Source organism: Monopterus albus, unplaced genomic scaffold, assembly GCF_001952655.1.
Source record: "Monopterus albus unplaced genomic scaffold, M_albus_1.0 scaffold49.1, whole genome shotgun sequence".
NCBI lineage: Eukaryota > Metazoa > Chordata > Actinopteri > Synbranchiformes > Synbranchidae > Monopterus > Monopterus albus.
In genome coordinates, this window is record NW_018127929.1 from 718,366 (window position 1) to 742,800 (window position 24,435).

At 39.6% G+C, this 24,435-nt stretch overlaps 1 protein-coding gene and 1 non-coding gene across 2 annotated transcripts in view; both read right to left on the bottom strand.

Annotated features, from left to right (window-relative positions):
• Positions 1–2,959: 2,959 nt before the first annotated feature.
• znf462 (zinc finger protein 462) overlaps positions 2,960–24,435 on the bottom strand; it is a 47,983-nt gene continuing 26,507 nt past the window's right edge. Inside the window, exons 3-13 of the mRNA XM_020600957.1 lie at positions 23,928–24,435; positions 23,085–23,219; positions 20,806–21,230; positions 19,271–19,389; positions 18,259–18,456; positions 14,305–14,560; positions 13,973–14,109; positions 13,551–13,774; positions 9,592–9,922; positions 7,634–7,781; positions 2,960–6,993 (exon numbers count right to left, since the gene is read on the bottom strand). The exon at positions 23,928–24,435 is cut by the window's right edge and continues 4,744 nt beyond it. Of these exons, the coding sequence (XP_020456613.1) occupies positions 6,774–6,993; positions 7,634–7,781; positions 9,592–9,922; positions 13,551–13,774; positions 13,973–14,109; positions 14,305–14,560; positions 18,259–18,456; positions 19,271–19,389; positions 20,806–21,230; positions 23,085–23,219; positions 23,928–24,435 (2,701 nt within the window). The 3' untranslated portion in view covers positions 2,960–6,773. The remainder of the gene's footprint in view (positions 6,994–7,633; positions 7,782–9,591; positions 9,923–13,550; positions 13,775–13,972; positions 14,110–14,304; positions 14,561–18,258; positions 18,457–19,270; positions 19,390–20,805; positions 21,231–23,084; positions 23,220–23,927) is intronic.
• trnae-cuc (transfer RNA glutamic acid (anticodon CUC)) lies at positions 10,908–10,979 on the bottom strand. The gene has a single exon. It is a non-coding gene; the product is annotated as a tRNA-Glu (tRNA).

Genomic DNA, 24,435 nt, shown 5'->3' on the forward strand with positions numbered 1-24,435 from the left:
ATAAAAATAAAATGAAAGAAAGAAAAATACATCAAATAGGCTACTAATAACACACACACAACTTTCTTTAGACATAGAACGTTTGTTAATTCTACTGGGATACAGGCACAGATAGCCTATAGATCAAGATCAAATATTTTTATTGTCAATTCACTATATGTGCAGGACATACAGAAAATCAAAATCTCACCTAGTATTGAATGCCATATCGTTTCGGAAACTAAAATAGAATAAAAGTAGAGTAAAAATAGACTAAGAAAAATAAGAAAACTAAGTCAAAGCGATTAGGATAAAACCAAATGGTACAACCTAATAGGCTATGACTCAACCTATAGCCTGTTGTATACATTCTTACTCTCAGAGCATGCACTTTTCTACATTCAAGCAGACCGCAACTCATTTGAAGATATAAGCAGCAAACAGAGCAACAACTCTTCAATGGAAGCAACCACAGTGCATTTCTTTTGATTATTTTTACTTGTATTTCACATTTGGATGCTTAAGTTAAGGGTTTATGGTGCGTTTCTACCACTCAAAACCGTCATTGGTTGAATAAATACACTGCCCTTATTGAACTCAAGATAACATTTTGTACTGTTATCACAAGTTTCAACAATCCCAGGACCTTCAAGAATGCAGGAATTTCAATATGGCCCATTCAGCACAAAGAATTCAGAAGCTTTATTGAGTTCTGAGTTGTATACTACTATGCTGCCCAGCTCTGACTTTCAGAGGACTGTTAAGTGCCGGATATAATATACTGGAGCTCAGAGGGGTCTCTTCCCCAGGCCACTTCTCTCATATCACTCCCTTACTTTCTATGACTGTATGCATGAGTCTGTCTATCTTTAACTCCCACTCCTCTCAAGTGTCTCTTCCTTTCCTTCTGCCACTCTTCACCCCCTCACTCTTCTTCTGTCCTGACTTTACCTTCTGTCTCTCTCCTAAGTTGTCTTCTCCTCCTCTCCCTCCCCGCCTCTTTCTGTCATCCAGTTATTACAGGAGTAGTGCCCTCGACTGCCTTGGCTTGAGCACATACTCATCAGGCATTCCTTATGTTGCTCCACTCAGCAGTAGTAGCAGCAGCAGCAATGTCCTCCTTCACCCTCCCCCACTGTGACTGTGCCTCTTGCTCCTATCTCCAGGGGTCGTCAGTCTACCATCTGCCCTCTCTGAAATGATAAGACACAGAGATTACAGTCTGATTTCTGGGAATTTAGAGATATTTTTAAGAGATTATGCTATACATGTAAACTAGCCCCTTATAAACCAGGCAGGAAAGGAAATGAAAGTGACATTTTTGAAATCAAGACTTTCAAAGCTAGGCTACTCCAAGTGTTGCTTTTTAGTGATACAATATGATGAAGGTAAAATCAAGGACCCTACTGAAGCATAGAGAAGTGAAGCTGTTGATATAATGGACTTGTGGTATTTAGAGTGTCAGAGCCGCAGCATTTCATGCATGTACATTACATAGACACACAAAGATGTACACAAGCACACACTCATGGCATGCATGGTCTGTGGTTTTGGTCAGCAAAGGTCTTGCAAGGTGTGGAGTGGAGTAGAGTAGAGAGAGGAAAGCAGAAGGGTGGAACACACAGACTGGAGCCCAGTGAGATGCCTTCTCCACCCAGAACTATTTCCTGTGAACGAGCTGCTGGTGTTGTCCCAAAAAGTGACTGTCTGCCAGAAACTGATCACAGTCCACGGGTGCTCGCGCAACCAGCAAACATGCATCAGCCAGTTTATCTACAAATACAGCTGCTTTTGTCACACTCAAACCATGATAAAATACAAAAATAGACACAATATGTGGTATATAGAGGTATGTCTTTGTAAAACTTGAACCTTTGAGGATGCTGTAAGGGAATAATTGTAGTTATAGTCAAATCAACTGTAGAATATTAGAGTGGAATCTGTCATCATTCATTCTTCTAAATACCACAAGTCCATTATATCAACAGCTTCACTTCTCTATGCTTCAGTAGGGTCCTTGATTTTACCTTCATCATATTGTATCACTAAAAAGCAACTATTTAACACATTTAGTCACAAAAACATTATCTATAGACTATATAGTATCATCTATCTACTGTATCTATAATCCTGTATCTCTGTATGTGTTAAAGCGCCTCTACCTTTCTAGCATGACCAGTAGAATGCAGTATTTGCCTTGACAGAAAGTGATTCTAACTTATGCCTTGTAACTGAGTGGGGTGTTCTGCCTCACATAACCTTTAGTCACTTTTGTGGGTTATATTTTAAATTAGTTAATCCAGTACCTTTGTACCAGTTTAAGTACCTCTAAAGTGTCAGTACAACCAGTAAAATGCAGTTTTCTCCTTGCTAAACAGTGATTACAGCTGATACTTTGTTACTGAAAGTAAGAAATGACTAAGATCTATTCTCATGTAAATTTGAGCACACCAACATAACCTCTACCTATAAGAATTATATCCAACATAAATTGAACAGACTACCACTGCATCAACTTGATCATAACTGTCTCTAAAGAAGGTATTAAAGGTGACTGGATTAGAAAAATTACACTTGACCAATGGGAGTACTTCCATTTTCCTTTGGAATTACTTTTCTCCTGAAATGTGAAGCACTTCATTTACACCTTATTCTCAATTTGCTGTTCAGGAAGCTTGCTTATCAGGGAATTTTAATACTTTCACATCTGTGCTGATATGCATAATTTCCAGATCTTGGGGGCAGCAGAATTTATATATCACACAAAAGAAGGTGATATTATGCATGATAGCAAGAGTATCAAGCCTGCAGAACATGTAAGAAAGAAATGAACCATGTCCTCACACTATATTTAAACAATCACATACTGAAGCTCAGTCTTATCCCTTAACATCTTAGTGTTTAAGCAAGGAAAAGTCACATTTTAGAGGCCTAATTAAAATATTATGTGTGTCTGTGCAAAGCAGAGAGATACATAATCAACTGTTATCTGATAACTTTATTATCAAGTTTAAAAAAGACAATGAATTACAATATTTACAGAATATCCAGAGATAAATGGAATAAAATTGTAAACAATCATCCTAGGCAACATCACAACCCATCATCAGGTAATCAGATTTATATGGGAAGAAAGGCAAGAAGGAGAGATTCTAATGTCAAACTATGGAGACAACAGTTTGAAAAGAGAAATGCATCAGCAACAAACTAAACATATATACAAGTACCCAGTGTGTTGTCAGCAGGGGTTTAACTTTGGATAAAATAGGGATATTGCAGTCTAGAGGCTGCACACAGTGAGGGATTCATGGCCAGTTTCTATTAAAATGATCACAGAACAACTAACAATTTGGGGTTGACAGGTTCATTACCCAGATTGTCCCAGTTTATCATTTGGTTTACACTGAGCTTTCAAGCTGGGCAACAAGCTGCCTCACAATCCCTGTTACTACAACAATAGTTTTCAAATAGTTTTACTTTCAAAAAGCTACAAGCTGGTCTTCAAAAAGAGCTTTCAGCACAAACTCAACCGGGCTTTAAGGTATTACGAGGACTGAGGAGGAGAGTGGGGCTGCTACATTCCCACCTATTGTTGACTGGGTAGACTACAGTACTGTTTGGGCAAGACTACTCGGAGCAAGTGAGCTGGTCATGGACAGAAGATGTTAGAGAGTCAGATTCTGGATTATACATTAGTGAGCTAGATCTCAGATGGATTTACAGGTTGACCGGGAACCCAGATAGCGAACAAGCTCAGAAAAGGACCAAGTAGTAAATATTCCCAGAGGAACACTTTTTTTTTCTCATCTCTTACTTTGTCATATTTTTCTTCTTCATAATAAAAGCCTTGGTCATTAGACAACTGCATCACTTTCCTCCATGTGTTTAAACAATGTACAATCACACTGTACTTCCTACCTGCTCATTCCCATTACAGTACAAAAAAGGAGATATTTCATTTTAACCAGACATTGTACAACAGTGTAATAATGTTGGATCAGGGACTTAAAAAGCCCCCTTATCTATCCTCTTTAGATTTCTTTTTTCTAAAAAATAAGAACACCTAAAGGAAAAAGGTAAAGTATCCTTTCTGAAACACCACAGTTCAAACACTTAACGAGTAGTTTGTTTTCTATACATGGCTGCAAATGTAATTTACCTGGGTTCCACCCTCAGAAATCTATGGCCTAAACCCTTTTCCATCAATGGTTCAATGCTCAGGAAAGACAATCTAAACAGCAAACACAGCAGGCTTGGTAAATATCTTGGTACCAAGGATACAATGACATATTCTGTGTTCTCTACAATATATTATAGTTATCGGCCATTTCATTTGAAATTGTTTAACATTACTGATTGGTCTTACTGGAATTGGACATAGATTTTTACTTAATTGCTGTTCACTTCTTTTTTTTTTACTATATATAAGGCTTTAGGGCATTCAAGCAGCAAATTCCATGACATACAATCTCTATCTTTTGTCAGTAACCACGATAACATGACAACCTTGTCTAAAAAGAAGCCTGCGAATGCAGGTTATGACACTAGTGTCAATACAGGATGAGAATTTAACGGGATCCAAGTTGGGGGGCTTGACACTTTTAAAAATCTTCAGCGTTCAACATATAGTCCCAGTTACAGTTGTCCTCTCAGTTACACTTGTCTTTTCACTGTATCATGTCAAAATTTGACCGTAGACCGTATGAAAAACATGGATATTTGTATGGCATCATCTATAAGTTTCTGAAGAGACATTTTTGAGTGTAATGCTCAGTGCCAGCCTGTTAGTCCTTTGGAGGCTAAGGATCCAAATATAAATGACATGGAGGAACCTGGATGGACCTGAGGTAATAATCAGGGCTGACTGTGAAAGGCTGAGACACCTATTACTTAAGCAAACTGGCTATAAACACACCCACTTCAGCATGGAATTTCATTTGTGGTGCTCAACAAATCAATAGCAGCACTTCTTTCCCTGAACGGTGGCCTCCACCCCCTTACTTAGGATAATTAAGTAAAACACACATTGTCAGCAGGTTTCAAAGGGACTTTTTATTTGGTAAAAAAGATTTCCAATGAAAACTGCTCTATTTTTTACCAGTGCTGTGAATATAACAAATGAAATTCCATTCACTTCCTTTGGACCAGGGTGGCTGCAGAAATCTCAGTGCCGGATTTCTCAGAACCTTAGCAAATAAAAAAAAAAGCATTTACCACTAGAAGTTGTTGAGAAAATATTTTTCTTATCAGGTTCAAACCAGTGCTTTAAGCTGCAACATTCTCTTTGCTCTGATTTGGGTTGTTTAACTAGTACTTAATCTGTGCAGTTACAGTAACATTTAATTTAATCTGATCAAATGTGATCTTAATTTAAAAAATACTTATTGTATTAATATAACTGCTTTAAAATTTGCCACTGAGGCACACATTAGAATAAGTGAAACCAGCCGTTGATGCCATAAATTCCTGTAGGAATAAAACCTGACGTTATAATTTGAGGAGGAAGTTGGATATTTTCCTAGTTACTTCAAAACAATCAGTAAAGCAATTAAAGCCGTACAGGGGCTATTAGAGGAACTGCATTTTAAGGCACTTGTGCACTGGCTCCAGCACTCAGCCGTGGTGGTGGAGTGTAACTAATGTGGTCCGATTCTGTGCACAGTATAATCCCATAAACCAGACACCACCCAGAGTGACAGCAAAAGGTAACGGTTGAAAGTAATCCTTTTCCAAAATATGTGGACAGAGCTGGATTCTGGACCATCCAATCACATATTTTGCTCTGAAAAGACAAGTGTAATTTGCTTTGTCTTTGTCAAGATGCTACGACTGTTAAAACCTGTCATTATGTTCCAAGCCAACCCTTAGCAGATACAGTACCTACTGTATATTATACGGGTACAGTCGTGACACATTTAACATATCTCGGTTGTTATATTAGTCTTCTGTGTCCTCAGGTTAACCCTGATATTGGTAACCTGGACTACAAACAACATCAGGGAAAAGACATTTAAACAAATCCCATACTTTCTATGATTTCATCAGTGAAGTTACTGGACAATAAAACAGTACAGTCAAAATGCAAACAGTGCCACAAGCTGAAGTCTTATACGTAGTATAACATTTTGGGACCTAAGATATAGCAATTTGCTACACACATTTGGGGAAATCGTCAGTATTTGTATGAATGAAGAAAGAAAGACGTGTGATTTTACTCAAATTGATAAAGTGCGACTCTTCCTCAAGGAACACTTAACACAAGATGAAAAAAGTTTCAAATTTCAACAAGAAGCACGAAAAGGTAGTTGTACAATGGGCCACAGTCATAAATGCTTTCATATCGTGTTTGTTTCTTTTAGGTAAATTTACAGTACCCCAGTTTTTTGTGAACAGGGGAGGTTGCAAAAGGTGTTTCAAATAATAAAATGCTTAATTTAGTTCATCATGTTGGACAACATTCTTTATAAATAGCTTAGTTTTATGTAGGCGGGATTCACTGTAGATTTGACCAGAATGTCAGCAATAAAGAGTTCTGTTCACTATTGGTTACCAATATATTAAGATCTGTCCTAGGGGACCGCCCATTTAAAGAGCTCAGCCGTTTTATGCAGCACAACCTAACACTTATATACTGTATGTAACGCCTAAAATCTAATAATGCACCAACTCATAAAAAGTCACTTTTTTCGGTTTCAATCTTTTTGATGTGTTAGTTTAAGATCCAGCTCAGTGCTGATGGTGCTGATCTTGCCTAATGTTATTATTTTCTAGCACAATATTCCAAGAGACCAAACTCATCCAAGCTGTTGATCGTTTTTGGTGTCAAGCATTTCTTTGTCTTCCATATACTGGCTTTGACCTGTCAGTGACAGATCAGCAGGGCTCTCTTCCTCTTTCCTGTTTCTGGACAGGTCCAGTCCTGTGTCCATCAAGACAGTGGCACCAGTGGAAGATGAAGCAGAGGCCTCTATTGCTGAAGTGGTGCTGGTGTCCATCCGGCTGTTGTTAACCATCCTTGAAAAGAAATGAGCAAAAGTGAGGGTTTTTAACATATGTAAAGTGATGGACACAAATAAGACTAATGGCTTCAGAATGTTAAATATCCAAAGAGTCAGAAGCAAAAGAAATAAATAGGCCATATTTCATGGCTATCCAGCAAATAGCTGAGTCACGACCACAAATCTCATGGTGGTGCTATAAGGAAAGCCAGGAGATCACAAATGTTATTATTTTACATCACCTCTCTGTACAAAATTTCATCCCAATCCAACTGATGCATGTTGAGATATTTCACTGAAAATGTGACCACTGTTTAGGATCGATCCATTGGGCACCATAAATAGCTGGACCAAATTTCATGGCATTTCATCCAGTAGTGGTTACAATATCTGGACCAACCCCAACAGACCAACAGCGTCATAGAGACAAGCTGCTAGCATGGCCAAAAGCTGTTCCCTGGACTACAACATTAAGAAAACTGTTTCCTCACCATGTGCAAGTCTGAAAGCACAAACTCAAATGACTGACAGCTCCATATTGTTTGCGCAAAGACCGGAAAGACAGAAAGACCAGTAAAGAGTGTGGCTGACTGTACACAGGAACAGAGAGAGAGAGTGCAGAATATAAGATAAAAGAATGAGAAGAGAATACTAACATGCCATGTCGAAGGACATGTCGTTCCCACTCGAGGCTGTTGGTGAAGCAGCGGCCACAGAACTCACAGGGAAGGCGCTTTTCTACACTGCTCATCCCAGAGCTACTGCTGCTGCTGCTGCTGCTGTTGGTAGGAGACGCAAGGACCTCTGGGAAACAGTTTAAATGACAAGTGAGTGAGTCAGTATTCTCTAAGTAATTATACACAAATCACTAAGTTCAACTGCTTAATGTATTAGAATTAAATGCTGGCTCCTCAGTAAACCAGTGTATTGTGGTGTTGGCTCTAATGTTTCCTTCAGTGAGTAAACAACAGCAGTCAAGTACATATAGTGAATTAAAGGCTTAAAGGCAGAATTACAGTGAGACTCTAGCTACTGTGGAAAACAAACACTGCTCATGAAGAATAGCTAAAACACATTACAAAACATATGTAAGTCTTTTTGGAACTATGATTGTTTTTTTTGTGCTTACGGGCACATTTATCTGGCTTGCAAAGAGACATAAAATATTTCCACAGAGATCATGGTTTGATGTAAAACAACTCAGAACATGATAGAGAACATGAGAACATGGCTTCTCAGCAAATACCCATTCACAGCGTGGTCCCAGCAGTGTTGGGGAGTAGTGTACAACATGTAATTAAACAAGTAGTTTAACTACATTTCGCAGTAGCTTGCTGGACGTTCAGCTACATTCATATTTGCATAATCATTCGAGTAGTTAAATAACTTTCCCCCTATTTTTTGTAGCTAACTACTGAAACTATAAACAATTTTGGGCCATAAAATTAAAAGGAATGATTTTATTTTTATTTTAACATTGCTTCTCGGCTGTAATCGAATCCCCTATGAGCAGCCCTGCCCCCTCTTCCTTTCACCCTGACCACTGTGAAGCCATGCCTACGCATCAGGAAGTCACACCACACAGTTGGCCTGTGTGTAGTGCATGTACAAAAGGGCAGGCGTTACTCAGTGCTCACACAGGAACAAAGTCATCATGGATAAACCTCCTGAAGAAGAATCACCAAGCCTGTACTTAAGCAAATACATTACACTGACTAGACTTTTGTTAAGACTTTACAAGTCCACTGTTACAACCTGTCAACTACAGGCCCATTTTTTAGACCAGGGTTCAAGTCGGTCAAATGGTCTAAAAAGGTGCAACTTAAATATTTTTTTCCTTACTGTGTAGTCAGATAATACAGATTCCTTATAGTTTTGTCCTTATGAAAAGCCCAGACAAGATAGTTTTATTTAAAACGGGTTCAAGTCTCAGGTAATGAACTCAAGTGAGTGGTACTTTTTTTTTTTTTGCTGGCATGTGACTTTTTTGCATTATATAATTTTGTATCTCATGATCATTGTCAACTTCATTTTTTTCTTTTATAGTGTGGTTTGAACTACTTTTTCTAAGTAGCTTTAGTTAACCAAACTAGAATAGCTGTAGTTCATGCTCTTCTGCTGTGAAGAAACTGGTAGCTTGCAAAGCTGCCATTTCAAAAGTAGCTTCCCTAGCACTGGATCCCAGTAGGTTTTGTGAAGAAACCTGCTGTGAGATAGGCCTCATATACAGCAGTGCAATAGTATTCACTAGTGGCTTTGACTGACTGGGCAGGGGCAGGTGGGGAGCCCCTGGCCAGTCAGCTCTTTCAGCAAACATCAGTGGTAGTATTGGACAGTCTGAAGCAAAATGCAGGATTCAAAGTTTTTGGTACAGATTTTTTCTTTTGCAGCCAAACAGTTGATGATGAACAGGATTAGGCAATAAGAAAAACAATATGTCCATATCCAGTTTTTTAACACAACAGCTGTTTTATTTGTTGTCAATAATCAGCTATTATGTCTATATAATAAAAAAAAAAATCAGAAATGATTACGGACACTGTTTATGAAAAGAGTAACAATGAGTAGGAGTAGCTAACATGTAACACGAGATAGTGACAAATATCATGTTTACCTTGTAGGGCAGGCCTCTCTTCCTCCACCTCCTTGCCTTCCTCCTCTTCTTCTTCTTCTTCTTCTTCCACCTCCTCCTCCTCCTCCTCCTTCTCTTCCTCTTTGATGTTGTCCTCTATCTCTTCATCATCCACCTCTCTCTGTTCCTCCACCATGTTCTCCATAATTTCCATTCTTTCGTCTTCATCGCCCTCCTCTGGAGATACTTTCCCATCTACTACCATCTCCATTATGTGTCTCTCATCTTCCTCCTCTGCACTGCTCTCTTGTTCCTTTATCATCTCCAGCTGGTCCAGGTTGACCCGGCCCATCAGCTCAAAGTTTCGGATAACCTGCTCAGACACAGGAGGCATTTATCAGTTTGTTTTCTGAGGACCTCACAAGAATATTTGCATTGTTATGGGGCTGGGGCCTTTCTGTGCTCCAACGTCTTCCCTCAGCCCACAGTAACAGGTTAGGTTAAGTGGTAACTCTAAATCGCCTGTACGTATGTACGAATGGTTGTCTCTATGTGTCAGCCCTTTGATAGACTGGTGACCTGTCCCTTGACTCTGTCCCTTGAACTCTTGTCAAGTGTCAACTGATGTGGTCCCCCCGCAACCCTCTACAGGACAAGCGCTATAGATAATGGATGGATGGAAGTTTAATCTGGACCGCTGAAGCCTCATATTAGCTTCAGAGAAACCTTTGAATATATTTTTGCACAAAGGCAGAACTGTGAATTTTGTTCTCCATCACTCTAATTTATACATTATGCAGGGATCTTTTAGCGGCTAGCATAAAATGGAAAAATGATTACAGCAAACAAAACCTGTTTCACTGTTCATGAGGGAATCTGACTGTTGTTACGTTTTAAGACGGGCATAAACACTATGAACACATCCTTTAAATCTTTTGGAAAGAATCATATTTATGTAATGTTTTTAATTCATCATCTTATTCTTGATTTATAAAGTGAAGTGCAACTTAAAAGTAAATAAATTAATTTTAGGTTGACTGTCTTTGATATTTAACATTTCTCTATTTTAACATTACAAGAAAAGCTCATTAAAGTGGTTGTTTAGATTTAATAATCACCTTTATTGGCCAAGTATGTTACACACAAGGAATTTGTTTCCGGTACAGAACCGAGGCAGCCATCTGCGGCGCCAACTCAACCGATGGCTCTAACCATCGGGGGCAACTTGGGGGGGTTCAGTGTCTCGCCCAAGGACACTTCGACATGTGGACTGCAGGCACCGTGATTCGAACCTCCAACCCTCCAGTTGGGAGACGACCGCTCTACCCACTGAAGCACAGTCGCCCCACAAAAGGAGAATCCCTGACCGGGAATCAAACCCGGTCCGCAGCGGTGAGAGCGCCGAATCCTAACCACTAGACCACCAGGGAAGTGGATTAAGTCACTAGACCTGCTGTTTGTTTGGTTATTAATATATACCTGCAAAACTGTGCACCTTTAATCTGTATAAACATAAAATGATGCATAACAAAACAATCTAAAACAAGATTTTTAACAGGGATGAAAGATTTGATGATAAATCATCTCTCTGCTTATGCATCCAAGGCACACATGTATGGTATTTCAGTGGCAAGAAAATAAAATGACTTTACTTACTGGAATGCAATTAAGCCCCACAACTCAGGGCGCTAGAGAAGTGCTAAATGATTCCTCTTTGTAGTGGATGGTGAATTATTTAAAGCTTTTAAATTATATCTTGGGTTCTTGAAGGCAGTGGCCATGCTCAGGGTAAAGTAGAAATATCTACAGGTTGCATCTTTTATTTTCTTGCCCTTGTTTGACCTTCATCCACCAAACATCTTCACTTTATTATTTACTAAATGATGATATGAATGTTGAGGGTGCTATTGCTAATATGCTGAGAACCACAATTAAAAATGTACTGCTAAACATAATAATAAAGGTTCTGAAAATGCAGACTTCTTGACATAAAACTCATTTCAGACATCTGATTCCTTTTCCTATCCAAGGCTGCACATTTCTTTCTCAGTTTCACCGAGATCTCATGTTTCTTTGCCTTACTTTTCCACTGATGATTGGCCCCTCCTCTGACCTATATCGGATTCTTCCAAATTTCCAGAAGTATCAAGTATCAAGTACCTTCATGCAGGATTTCCAGGATTTCTTCATCCAAGATCCACAGATATTCAAGGTTCAAGGCTTTCAACAGCTAATCCATCTCATGTGTGCCACTAAATGTATCTCAAAATAAAGATTTTCTTGGATTTGCTACATTTGTTTTGTTTGGGGTAAAAAAAAAATCATATTGGTTTATTAAACATGTTAATTATGCATTCTTCTAAAGTATTATATTAAAACTTTCAAATTAAAATTCAAGTTTATTTGTATAGCACCAAATCACAACAAAAGTCATCCAGGCGCACTTTACAAAATCAGGTCTACATCTTACTATTGTCACTATTATTATAGAGGAAAGCCCAACAAATCCCCCTTGAGCAAACCCCCTATATGTGCCCAACACTTAGTCATGTAAAGAATGAAAAACAATAAGGTTTACTGTACACTAAAGTAATAAAATACCATCTTCCTTCTCACATCAGCTCACAAATGATCACCCTTAAGGGAAACCAAAAGATGAAACCTACAGTCTCCTGTATGAGGTTATAGTGAAACACTAGCAATGTGATATGTATGCACTCAGTCATCTTATTCCACTGTATCATTCAGTAGCAATTTCAGATATTTTTTTTTATCTCCTTATCTGTCAAGATGCAGCATAGAGTTTAATTCTGGCTTTATAAGCCGGTTTAGAAACATTGTCTTGTCATTTTAATAAATCACTTCCATATGTTAATATTCACATTCAAGAAAACTAAAGGAAGAAGTCTGCATGAAAGGAGAAGATGGAAAAGACTAAAGTGACTGTTAACAGCTCCTGATTGAATTTATAGTCCATTGCAATTGAGATACTGAAACGTTTTATTACACATATTCCCAAATAAACCAACCACAAACACAATAAATGATGGCTGCAAGGGAATCATCATTAACAGTGTGTTCCCTGCTTTATTTTAAGGTGGAATTATTTAAATTTTATTATGAAACTGCTGCAGGAAACGTTAGTTGTTGTCATGAGGAGAGGGCTATTTTTGTGCTGTTGATGCAATAATGTAATCAGTTTATTATTATTATTGTTGCATTATACAAAGAGTTTCTGTTATTTAGCCCAGCTGGCCTAACTGATATAAACTGGGTGGGCCACATGATAGAAACACTTGTTAGTATAATGCAACACAATTCAACAGCAGCACAAATTACATCTTCCAAAAGTAATACAGATGAATCAACATTGCTCAGAAAGAGTTTAATCAGAAACTAAACATTATCACCTTCATGATGGGAGGATCTATTTCAGGACTGCATTAATTTTATGTAGGTGTACCTAATAAACTGCCAACTGTGTATTTTAGTGTATTTTATAGGGTATCAGTTATTATTGTTCCAGTCAAACTGCATCCTCGTCCTATTGTAATCGACGCCTAGCATGTAGGTTCCTTTACTCAGTTCTCATTAAAAGTTTTGGTTCTGTGATTAAAATGTTTTCAGGATATGAAATTAGTTTTTTTTCATTACAGCAGCTGGTTACTGAGTTTACATTTGATACGTTTGTGATCTCTTAACACTGTGGGAATGTAGACCACTGACTGGCACGGACCTCACAGTTATCTCCCATAAAACCAGCAAAGGCTGCAAAGAATTAATTGAATAGTTTGACATGAGAGAGTGTGAAAACTGTAAACAACACTCAATATGTTCTCTGATGGTGATAAGTCAGAATGTTTCATCTGCCAAATGAGTCCACTGGTCACAGCTGCGATGGCCATATCCTTCCTACTTTTTAAACTATATTGCAGCAATTATGTTATTTAAATTGATTTTTCACAAAATATTATGTGTATTCTAACTGGATTCCAACTGACCTTGTGCTCAAGACGGAGATGCTCCTCTAGCTGGCTCCGCTGACTGCTGTCATAATAGCAGAGCTGGCATTGGTAAGGCTTGATCTCAGCGTGCTTCTGCAGGTGCAGCTGCAGGGCCTGGTCACTGGAGCATGTGAATGTGCATTTGTGGCAACGAAATACTAGGCCCTGAAGGTGGCGTGACAGCTTGGAGCGGCTGACTTCCAGTGGAGCCACGCGCTCCTCTGGTGGAGAAAGAGCAATAAGTGATGTGGATCAATGGGTTGGAGAAAGGGAAATGAGGGTAGAAAACAAGATGAAAAGAAGAAAAGTAAGAGCTAATGACAGTAAGAAGAGATGTGGAGGCGCATGAGAGATATCAAATGACACTTCACATACACACAGACACACACAGTGACTGGAGCCTTGTCGGTAGCTGTTACCTCTGTGCAGGACAATGTGGTCAATCATATTGCTCTTGTGATTGGTGTGGTAGAGGCAGAGAGGGCAACGCAGGTCTTTAGGGAGGTCCTCAGGTGCGTTGTTGTGGCCAGCCTCCACGTGCAGGGTGAAGGTATTTCTGAGAGATATTCACACACACACACAAAGTGTGATCAATGGACTAACAAAGTTAGTGTTTCTACAGATGTGAATACTCTTTGGAGTGCGTTGTACTTCAGACTAACAAATGCACACAGATTGTAAACTTTAGCGCACGCCTTCTGTACTCAAACTAAGCAGTATTTTCCTCTGTCATTGTGAAGTCTTTCCTTACTTGTAGCAGGTGAAAAAGGAACAGTCTTTGCACTTGAAGAGCTTCTTGCCACCATGGCGGTCCCTGTAGTGCCGGCGCAGGCTTTGCATGTATCCAGAGCTGAATTCACAGAACTCACAAGTGAGGACGCCTTCTGGTCGATGGTCAGCCACTGTTGAGCCACCAAGTTTTGAGCCGGAGGACATTCGACTGCGGGAAGCCAGCTGGTACTGACTAAGCTGCTGACGAACATCTGCTGGCTCCAGGTAGGATGGGTCTGAGAGAGAGGTAGAACAATTGAAAAACTTGTTTATTATACAGTAACATTCATGTATGGTAGTCATGACCACTAACTACAGAACGTTTCTGTAGAGTGGAGCAGTGACGGAAGGTATCTCAGTACATTTATTCAAGTACAAATTTTGAACACTTGTATTCTACTTGGGTTTTTCCATGTTATACATTATACTTTCACTCCACTACAGTAATGACACCGACAGCCATATTTAATTTACACGACAAGAGTTGTGCTAGATACAGTACTGTGCAGAAGTCTCTCACTAGTTTTGCTGTTTTAGCAAGGTTATAATGATGATTTATATTAACTTCTCAGTCTCTTTATTAGATATAACCAGAAAATATCTACATAATATTAAACACACAACATTTTCAGAACAAAATGGCTTCTACAGTCTAAAGTCAGTATTCAGTGTGACCCCCCTTTGCACTTAGCACAGCCTGAATTCTTTTGGGGTGACTGTCTTGAAGTCTTGAAATCATAACAGACCCTCCATCATGTTTCACTGAAGGCTGCAAGAACTCATACTTCTACCTCTCTCCAACTTTTCTTCTCACATACATCATTCCATAATCCTATTTTCCACTGATCTTCACTTCAGTCTTTTGTACATTTCAGCCTTTTCTCTGTCCCTTTCTGAGAAAGTGGTTTCTTGGCTGCTGTCCTTCCACAAAGGTTGTTCCTGATGAAACTTCTTCAGATTGTGGAAGGATCAACTTGGCATCCAGATGGAGCTGCCAAATACTGAGCCAGGTCCTCACTGGATTTCTTCTGGTCTCTCAAAGAAGTAGTTCTGAGAAACTTCTCATCAGATTTGGACAGTTTTGGACATCACTAAAAGAAGAAACCTAATGGTGGCCTAAGATTTTTGCACAGTTCTGTACATAATACAGTGCATTTTAATAATTAAACCAATGACTCTTAACCTGTTTGACTGACTGGGGACCCTTGTCATGTTTCAGATCAACCAACTACTGGACTAAACTACTGAACTAATACAGTATAAAGTTGTCATTTTTAGCATTAAATTTAACTTTGTAGTTGATTCTTCGAGAGCCATGAACGGACCATTATTTGACAGGGATAAACTACTAAATAAAATAAAAGTATGTGATTATATTTCTCTTTGTGATTCTACTAACATACAGTATACAGCAAGTAAGAACTGTAACCAGAACACACCATTGCTGAGATTAAAACGGTATATCTTCAACTAATTCAAGGAAATGTGGGCCGTAGCTTTCAACCTACAATAGTCACTATACAGTGTACATTTAAGACTAATGTTATTCCAGTGCACATTTTTGCACTGCTGGATTTCTTCTCCAAATCGATTCATCTGCCTCTTGTACTCCATTTATTTCTTCAAAAAGGAATTGCATGTTTTTAATAGTTAACCAGATGCTCTCAGCAAACAGCAGTTGATCCTTGTCTTTCTAACGAAGCTCTCCTAGGAATCAAGTTACGTTCACACCACATGTCCCCTCCACCTTCACAGAAATATAACTGTGACTATCATCATTCAGCCCCTACCGCTTTCACTCCTCATTCCCCTCTTTAAGTCTATAAGATCAGGATGCAAGCTCATCTTCTCATCCTACTTTGAGCCTTCACCACATCAATAAATAAACCACAGTGACACTAACAGGATATGTATCCATGTGAAAAATGCCTCATTCAGCACTCTGAGCATGAGGAAGCATGGCAGAAAAACTCTACTTTTTAACCTCTAAAATGCTCGAGATCTAATTTCTCACTTTTGCAGAAGAAGCAATGAGAATGACACAGTTGATTCATGCTTTTAATATCCTCTGTGCATTGTGAAGGTATGGAGATGAGATAGCAGATGGAGAGCAGATTCTGTAGTTAAGTGGTGATGTGTCTTCTTGAACGGATTAAGGGCTAAAACTGTCTATTACGTAGTATATGTGAGAGGTGTGATACTTCTGTGAGGCTTTGAGGAAGACAAAGGAGGAGGAGAACATCTTGAAAAAAATGTTAAGGATGGCCTTAAAGCAGCATTAAAAAGTAAGGATGGGGTTGGATTTCAAAGACCTTGGTTTTTATGTTACACAGTGATGTAGCTCTTAAAAACAGTAGGTTTTAAAATTTCACTCTTAACACAACCATCCCTGCTAGACTGAAACTACCCAATGCTAAGCTTTTATAGAAACATTTCAGTGCCTCAAATCTCTACTCCATTGCAAAACACTGAAAGTTTAGACATTCTGCTGAAGGTAACGGCTTTGGTACGGTATGGAGACATCCAGTATATCAGCTGTGCTCTTCCTCAATGCTTCATTTGTCTTGGTAGGGCACAGCTGACAGTGGTGGATGGTGCACTGAGGAATGCTACCCTGCTTCAGCTCCAGGGAAGATTCCACAGCTCCAGCAGCAAGGTGACAGCTGCTGCCAAGAACAGTCTGCATGCTAGAACGGCGGCTGCACAGTCACTAAAACACCTAAAACATGGCACCACATCAAGGGGCTACGTGCTGCACCAACCTACAGTGAAGGTGCCTCTTTAATGGAACATATTCTGTAAAGGAAGATGTCATAATCAACATCAAAGACGGCTTAGGCAGCCACATCTGAGCAGTCAAACTCCTAAGTTCTCGTATAATTTATTCAATCCATGCCCACAATCCTCTCCCACAGTCTATGACTATGACACAGATCTGTTGATGCTATTGCTGCTGATTTTACAGATTTATAGCAAAACTAATTTGTGTTACCTTAATGCCACTAAAAATAAAATGACTGTGGATGGAAAAGCTCCGTAGATGTAAAATCTTAGTCTAAACTTTGCTTTTCATGTTTCGAATGCAAATGAACTTGCTCTTTGGTTTTATTTAATGCCATTTTCTGTGCTACCATTTTAAACAACATGATGTGAATTACATAAATGATATACCCTATTATTAACCAATTAGTCATTTGAGAAGAAATTAACAGGAAGCTATTGTGATAAATGCAGAACATTCGCTGGTTTCGAGTTCGTAAATATGAGGATTCAATTGTTTTCTTTGTTATTCAATGATAGTCATGTGAATGTTTTTTCATTTTGGACACGTGGCTACATCTCAGTGGGAAATGGCTGTACAGTGCATGTTTATTCGTTATTTTCAGATATTTTAAAGAGCAGAGGTTGTTAGATTCTGGCACTGTGGGACCTGGCTCTGACAAACAACTGAGCCCTGTCTTCTCATGCCAAAAAATGATTGATAGTGCAACATAAAAAATTAATATTAACAGGACGCATAATTTTGCCATGGACTCAGTACATTTTTACCTTATATTTGTTAATATATTGGCAAACATGCAACATTAAAAGTATGCTGAATTAGCTATTTGTAGCCCCTGTTAGTGAGGTACCCTAGGATACACAGTGTATTACTTTGATAGTGAAGAAAACTTAAAAATGGGATCATTCTCAGGTGAGTTTTGGAATGATAAGAAGCAGCTATTTTCTTTTATTTCAAAGCTGATTTATTGATGTTTACTGTGATGGACCTCAGAGATCATAATATTCTCAGAAAGTGAAGCTTGAAAATAAAAAAATATGTACCTTAATTGCCCTCTACCTCACAGAGTAAACTGTATTACAGTGGATTTGCTTTGAATAGCCTATCAAATTATCTTCTGTGTTTAAAATAATATTATACATGACATCATACCATCTGGGCCCAAGGGAATGTGCTCCGTGTTACTGGCCAGCCGGGAGGGCCTCAGGGATGCGTGAGCAGGCTGGGTAGCAGCCCGGAGTTTGGGGAGAGTCAAAGCCTCACCATGGTCTCTTAGGGAGTGCTCCTTCAGCTGGCTGATGGTCATGGAGGAGAAGGGGCATGACAAGCACTTGTATGTATGCTGCTCACCTGAAGGATAACCAAGAATCACAAGTCAGCAACTTGACAACTATATGGAATATAAAAAATGAACATTAAATAGGTGGAAGTCACTGCATAAAGTTTGTATTATCCAACAAAAATCAGAAACGACAATTAAATCTGATTTGACTGAAACGTGAACAGAAGTGTTTAATCAGGAACTCACTTCATTATTAAACTGTTTTCTGGTCAGAACATATTGTTTAAAATAAGACAGCTCCTGGATGTGGATGCATCAATCCAAAGTATCTTTAGCGTGTTGAAGTGCAAGCAAGGACACGAAGCTTGGTCTTTCCAGTCAGACTGCAGAGGGAACTCACATGCTGTTTGAAAATGGGCCTTTCTAGTTTGCCAGTTGTAAGATTATTTCTTTTGCCTGTGTATTGATTGCACAGGTGGAGCTGTTTTGCATTTGCTTGAATGTCAGTGTCTTTGGATCAATGTCTGCTGCCTGGCTCCCTCAAAAACAAAACACAATCACAGGCAGAGAATCACATCTAACTAAAGACACCTGTATGTCTTTGTAGCATGCAGAGAATTTCTCACCATATTCTTAAATAAACAGTTATTAACAATAATATTCATCTGAGTTATTTGTGCTAGAACCTGAATCCAAACTGGATTCTTTTGGATGTGAGAAATTAGGTGAATGGTGAAGCTGCTTCTCAAGCCACCAGTTGTATTTTGCTGGATAAGCTAAATCAAGCACAGCATCGTTACATGGAAGACAATAAGCAAGAGGTGCTATTCTGGACCAGGGAAGCTTTTTAGTCATGGATACAGCTGTAAGATGTGATTTTACCTGTGTGTGCCTTAAGCAGGTGGCTCTTCAAGCGACTTGCGTAGGCAGATTTAAAAGGGCAGAACTTGCACTTGAAGGGCTTGTGGTGCCCATGGTGAGACTGCACATGTCTATCCAGACTAAGAGACAAAGTAGAGATAAAGAGACAGAAGTGAGGACATGAGATAAGAGGATAAAAGCAGAACAAAGAGCTGAAATGAGGACAAAGGGATGGCAGATGAAGGGAGAAAGTGGCAAGAATAGAGGGAAGAAAGAGACAGAGCTCTCCTCCACAGTGTCCACTTTGATGGTTTCAACAGCAGGGTTTTTTCAGCAGTGCTCGATTCTCTTTACCTCACAAACAACAGCTGCACATTTCCAATGACTACAGAACAAGGAGCCATGGGGTGAACTCATCTACCCACAATCCCCTAGTGGGCATGAGTGTGTGAGAGCCTGTGGGGACAGTGGCTGTGTTTTTAATGCCAGCCTCCTGGGTGGCATGGGAATGTGGCTTCTTTCTGGGTCAGTGCACATACAGTACAGGGGGATTACACCTGGGAGCTCAGAGGAGATGAGGACTCTCTCTTTCCATTTCGTTTCGTGTCTCTGTGATGGATAAAACAAATCACGCTACCAAAATGTCTGTCTCACTGTAATGTTTGTCTTGCTCTCCTAGGAGGCAGGAAATCTTAGAGAAGATTGAAGACTCAAAGGATTGTGACAGAGTAAACAGAATAGGGTGTAAAACTGTGCTCTCTGCAAAATGAATTTAACGTCTTGATGATTTGTAGAACAGCTGGTGTAAGACAGGTAAGACATGTGAGGGTGAAAGTTAAAATATACTGCTACCATAGCTACCTACTGTATAGCACATACTATAAGGCTCTGTCACAGAAAATAAATGGGACCTTTAATGCATGGCTTTGCTGTACTAAAGACTGTACTGGCATATCCAGCAGGAAAAAAAAACACATCATGAGCCTTTAAAGTTAGTTTTCATTCTTTGTGGCAGTGTCCACCACACCTACACTAGATTTAAACTGCCTTCACGTAATGAAGGACTCACAGGAAATGACACATGCACATAATCTGTTTGTATACCGCTTTACACGGAAGCACTGAACTGGGTATAACACCAGGTGGCTTTGTGAAGCAACCACAAAAAAAAAACATAAATTATCTATCACCATGATTAGAGTTGACTGCAGTCATTCAACAAAATTACATTTAAAAAAAAAACACACCAGATTTTCAGAATTTTCTTGTTTGACGAAGTTTGGTAATTTTTGCAAGGGACTAAAGGAACAGCACAAAGTATAAAATCAGATTGTTATTACTGATCACCTCTTAGTTTATATAGCATCCATTTGATTGGTTGCATTAGGAAACGATACATCATTTGGCCTGTAGAAGTAGCTGCTCAACAGGTGTTGTCTGTAGCAATTACACTGCACTTGCCGATGCCATTAGTAACCGCCTTCCTATTTACATGGGATTCTACTGTAGAGGCAGAGTTAGAGGTGTCATCATACAATCTGCTCCTCCCTGCTTACTTGTGTCTGAAGGGCGAGACAAACTGGCAGTACTGGCAGCTGTACTTGTCCTCTTTGCTGAACAGTGCCATGGCTGAGTGACTCCTCTCATGGGACCTCAGTCCTTGCATCGACATGAAGACACGGTCGCACTGTGCACACGGGTGACCCCCTGCTGCTAACCGCTGCTTCAGTTGGCCCTCTGACACCATGGCCCTCGCTGCAGCTACGAAGGCCGCTGCCCTTCCTTCAGCAACATCCATTTCTGGATCCAGTGTCTCCATGGCAACAGCAACCCCTCCAGAAGCAGTGGAAACCAAGGATGGGCCCATCGTAGTAGCTGTAGGTCTCTCGAGGCCATCAGCTTCAGCTGCTTCATCTCCTTCCAGTTCACCATTAGTTAGGCTCTCTGAAGGCTGGGTCAGGGGGACCTCGCTGACTTCCTGCTGCAAAACAAACAGGAGAAGTCCGTGATGTTCAGTAACCTTTCTACCCCTATTGATTTAAATTTCATTTTGTGAACCTTGAGTTATACGGATGCACAACACTCCAATAAAATGAGAACTGTTTTGGGTTTATCTAGGTGGTAACAAAACCAGCTATTCACTGAAGTATCACTTAGTCAGGCACTTCTGACCCCTTTTATTACATCAGATGCACTGTGTTAACAGGACATTACAGCATTTAGCATCTGTATGACACCTCTGGTCCTGACTATTATTGTATCAGCACAATGTTAACATTTAGTAACATTTAGTTATAGCTCTCTATCACTGTTTCTCTGACTCAGGTTTGCTGTTATGCTGCAGTGCAAGTCATCATGACAGTAGGATTAAAGTGTTTCTGCTAAAAAGTTAAAAGCATAACTGATTCAAGCACAGGAAACCTTAGGTCAACCTTAGCTCCAACCCTGACCTGACACTCTGTAGCCAGTCTGTATTCATAGATATTTAGTGAAGGCCCAGCCTAATACTCTTAACATACTGTAGCTCTCAACCATACAACCCTTCAGAATATTATTAAATTCAATACAATTCTTCATAAAAGGTCGAGCACAACATGCAGCCAGTCCTGTCTTCATGCTGAACCACAAACATTAGTGATAAATGAAGTCGGTCTGTTTGGCTATTAGACATGTTTTATTACTAGCTGGTGATGATTTTAATCACCCAGAACACAAATAGGCGGGTACAAAACTAGTCATACAACTAAAACAGATAACAAAAATAGAAGACTCACTGCACATCTACCAACAAAAATACGAACCAAATGCAAAACAAAATGACATCAGGCTAGTTTCTGCAGCTGTCTCTACTAGACAGACAATCGCCATGACTGTTTTTTTATTCACCACAAGGAAGCTCATTCTTTCTGTAGAAGGCCCTGACCCTGCACTTCATCTAGAATTAAATAAGATGTGGCATCTAAAGGCCCAACCTTGCCATCCAGTCTACCCTGAATACACTGTCAGCCTATCCAGCTGTGTCAGAAACCCTTGCAGCTCTAGAGTTAAAACTGTGTTTGTGACACTATATAAAGGACCATTTATTTTTACCCTCTGCATCGTGTAAAACACACTGGTGGAGATGGTTGTAATTGGTCATGGTCATTGCCAGAAATATTCATTTTTCCTTAGTATATCTCAGTTGGCCCAGTTCATTCAGTACAGTGACCCATACATAAAAGACAGACCGAGTGTCTGATGGAAGAACCACGCCTCCATTTGGGTGAGCCTTCGGCCTGTTCGCCTCACTGGCAGCATCAGTGGAATACTAATGCTCGACTGGTAACCCGCTACTGTCCTAAAAGTTATGGCGCACCACTCTGCCACTTCAACCTCCACCCCCCACCACACTACAATGTGACAGCATTGCTTGTTTCCTCTGGGGGAAGCTGACAGACTGTCTACCCAGAAGCCCCTGTCAGTAATAAACAAAGTGGAAAACAGAACCCAAGTCCAGTGGAACAGATCACTGTGGAGCAACAGGGGTGGGAATAAAATTACAGAAACAGTGTGGACAGATAAACTGGGTCTATAAAATATTGTTAAGGTTAAAATAATAGGAAGACTATACCGTTAATACAGTTTACAAACACACTATAGCCCATTAGTCAAAAATAAATATGAATTATATTAATGTATGAGTTTTATAATTATTTTGTACATTAATTAATTTAGTCTTATATAAATAAATGTAGAACTTAAAATGAACATATGGATAATCAATATGAAAATAATCCAGACCAAATGTAACACGAATACTGCAACAGCATCAGGGACTAAATCCCACTCCATTTACCTTGACATGTCCCTCTTTGACCTCTCCATACTGGACATGCTTCCTTAGGTGGTTGCAGATGGCTCGGAGAGTGGGGTGCACCTCTATGCAGAAGTTACACCTGAAGCCTATAGGAGGTTTATTAACAGGGCTTTCCTGTTCAGAAAATAAAAATACAACAAAAATCTGTTTTAGTTTTCATTTTGCTTGACATTGTTTGTGGTACATTTTCATTTTAAATTCATTTAGAATTATATTTAAACTTTTAAGTACAGTGACAGTGTAATTTACCCAGCACCGTTATTGCCTCCGAGTCTGAATCAGCTCAGGTATTTGCCACAGTAAGAAGACACAACCATCTGTTCTCTGTGTTTTGCATTATTTCAATGAAATTAGCTCTAAAGTGCTAAAATAAACACTAAATAAGATCAATGGTATTTTTACTGAAACAAATTAACACACCACTTTACTATGCACTGGTGAGAGAGAGAAAAGGCGAATCGAAATAAATAATTATCATAAAACTACATATTGTGTCTTCACTCCAGCTTCTGCAGGACTGAACTACTCTGGGTACAATTACAATGAATGTGACCTTATAAAGTCATGTTATGGCAAACAGTTTGTTCTCTTTAACAGATTATGTCTCTATGAGTGGTTTTCCATGGATTTTTTTTTAACAATAAGAGTTTAGTTCCAGGAGTAAAAGAACACCTGCAGCATGACAGACGGCAATAATTTGTAACTAGAGCATCTGGTGATCTACAGTATAGTTAGTAGTTGAGGTTAAAGAAAAATTACATAATACATTATGTATTTTCTATAATTTAGGATGTTTCAAGGAGACTAAACGGCTTCACTCACCTTCTCAGCTCTGGTCTCAGGTAGCTCTACAGCTCTCTGTTTGCTGAGAAGCTGCCTCCTCCTCTCCTGCCTCATGGCCTTCTTCTGAAACTCCTCATTGTGGTTTAGTAGATGTTTGGCCAGAACTGGGAGAGCCAGGAACCTCAGCTCACAGTGAGAACACTGGTACAACTCAGAGTCCTCATCCCCAGGTCCGGGTGATACCACAAAGTCCCTCTTCAAGTCGTTGCTGTGGTGGTCGTTGTAGTGCATAGAGAGCAGCTCACCTGTGCTGAAGGACAACTGGAAGCATTTTAGACACTTGAACGGCAGCCATTCAACCTCTTGGTCCTGCTCAGGATTAAGCTGAACCTCCAGCGCTTCCTTATCTTCCTCTGCCATTGCACTGACAGCAATCTTCTCAGGTTCTTTGGCGTAGATAACGGTAAAGTAGCGGCCAAGCTTGCTAGAATGCTGCTTCTTGGGGAAGACACCTGGGTGGCGTTTAATGTAGTGTGAGACAATGCTC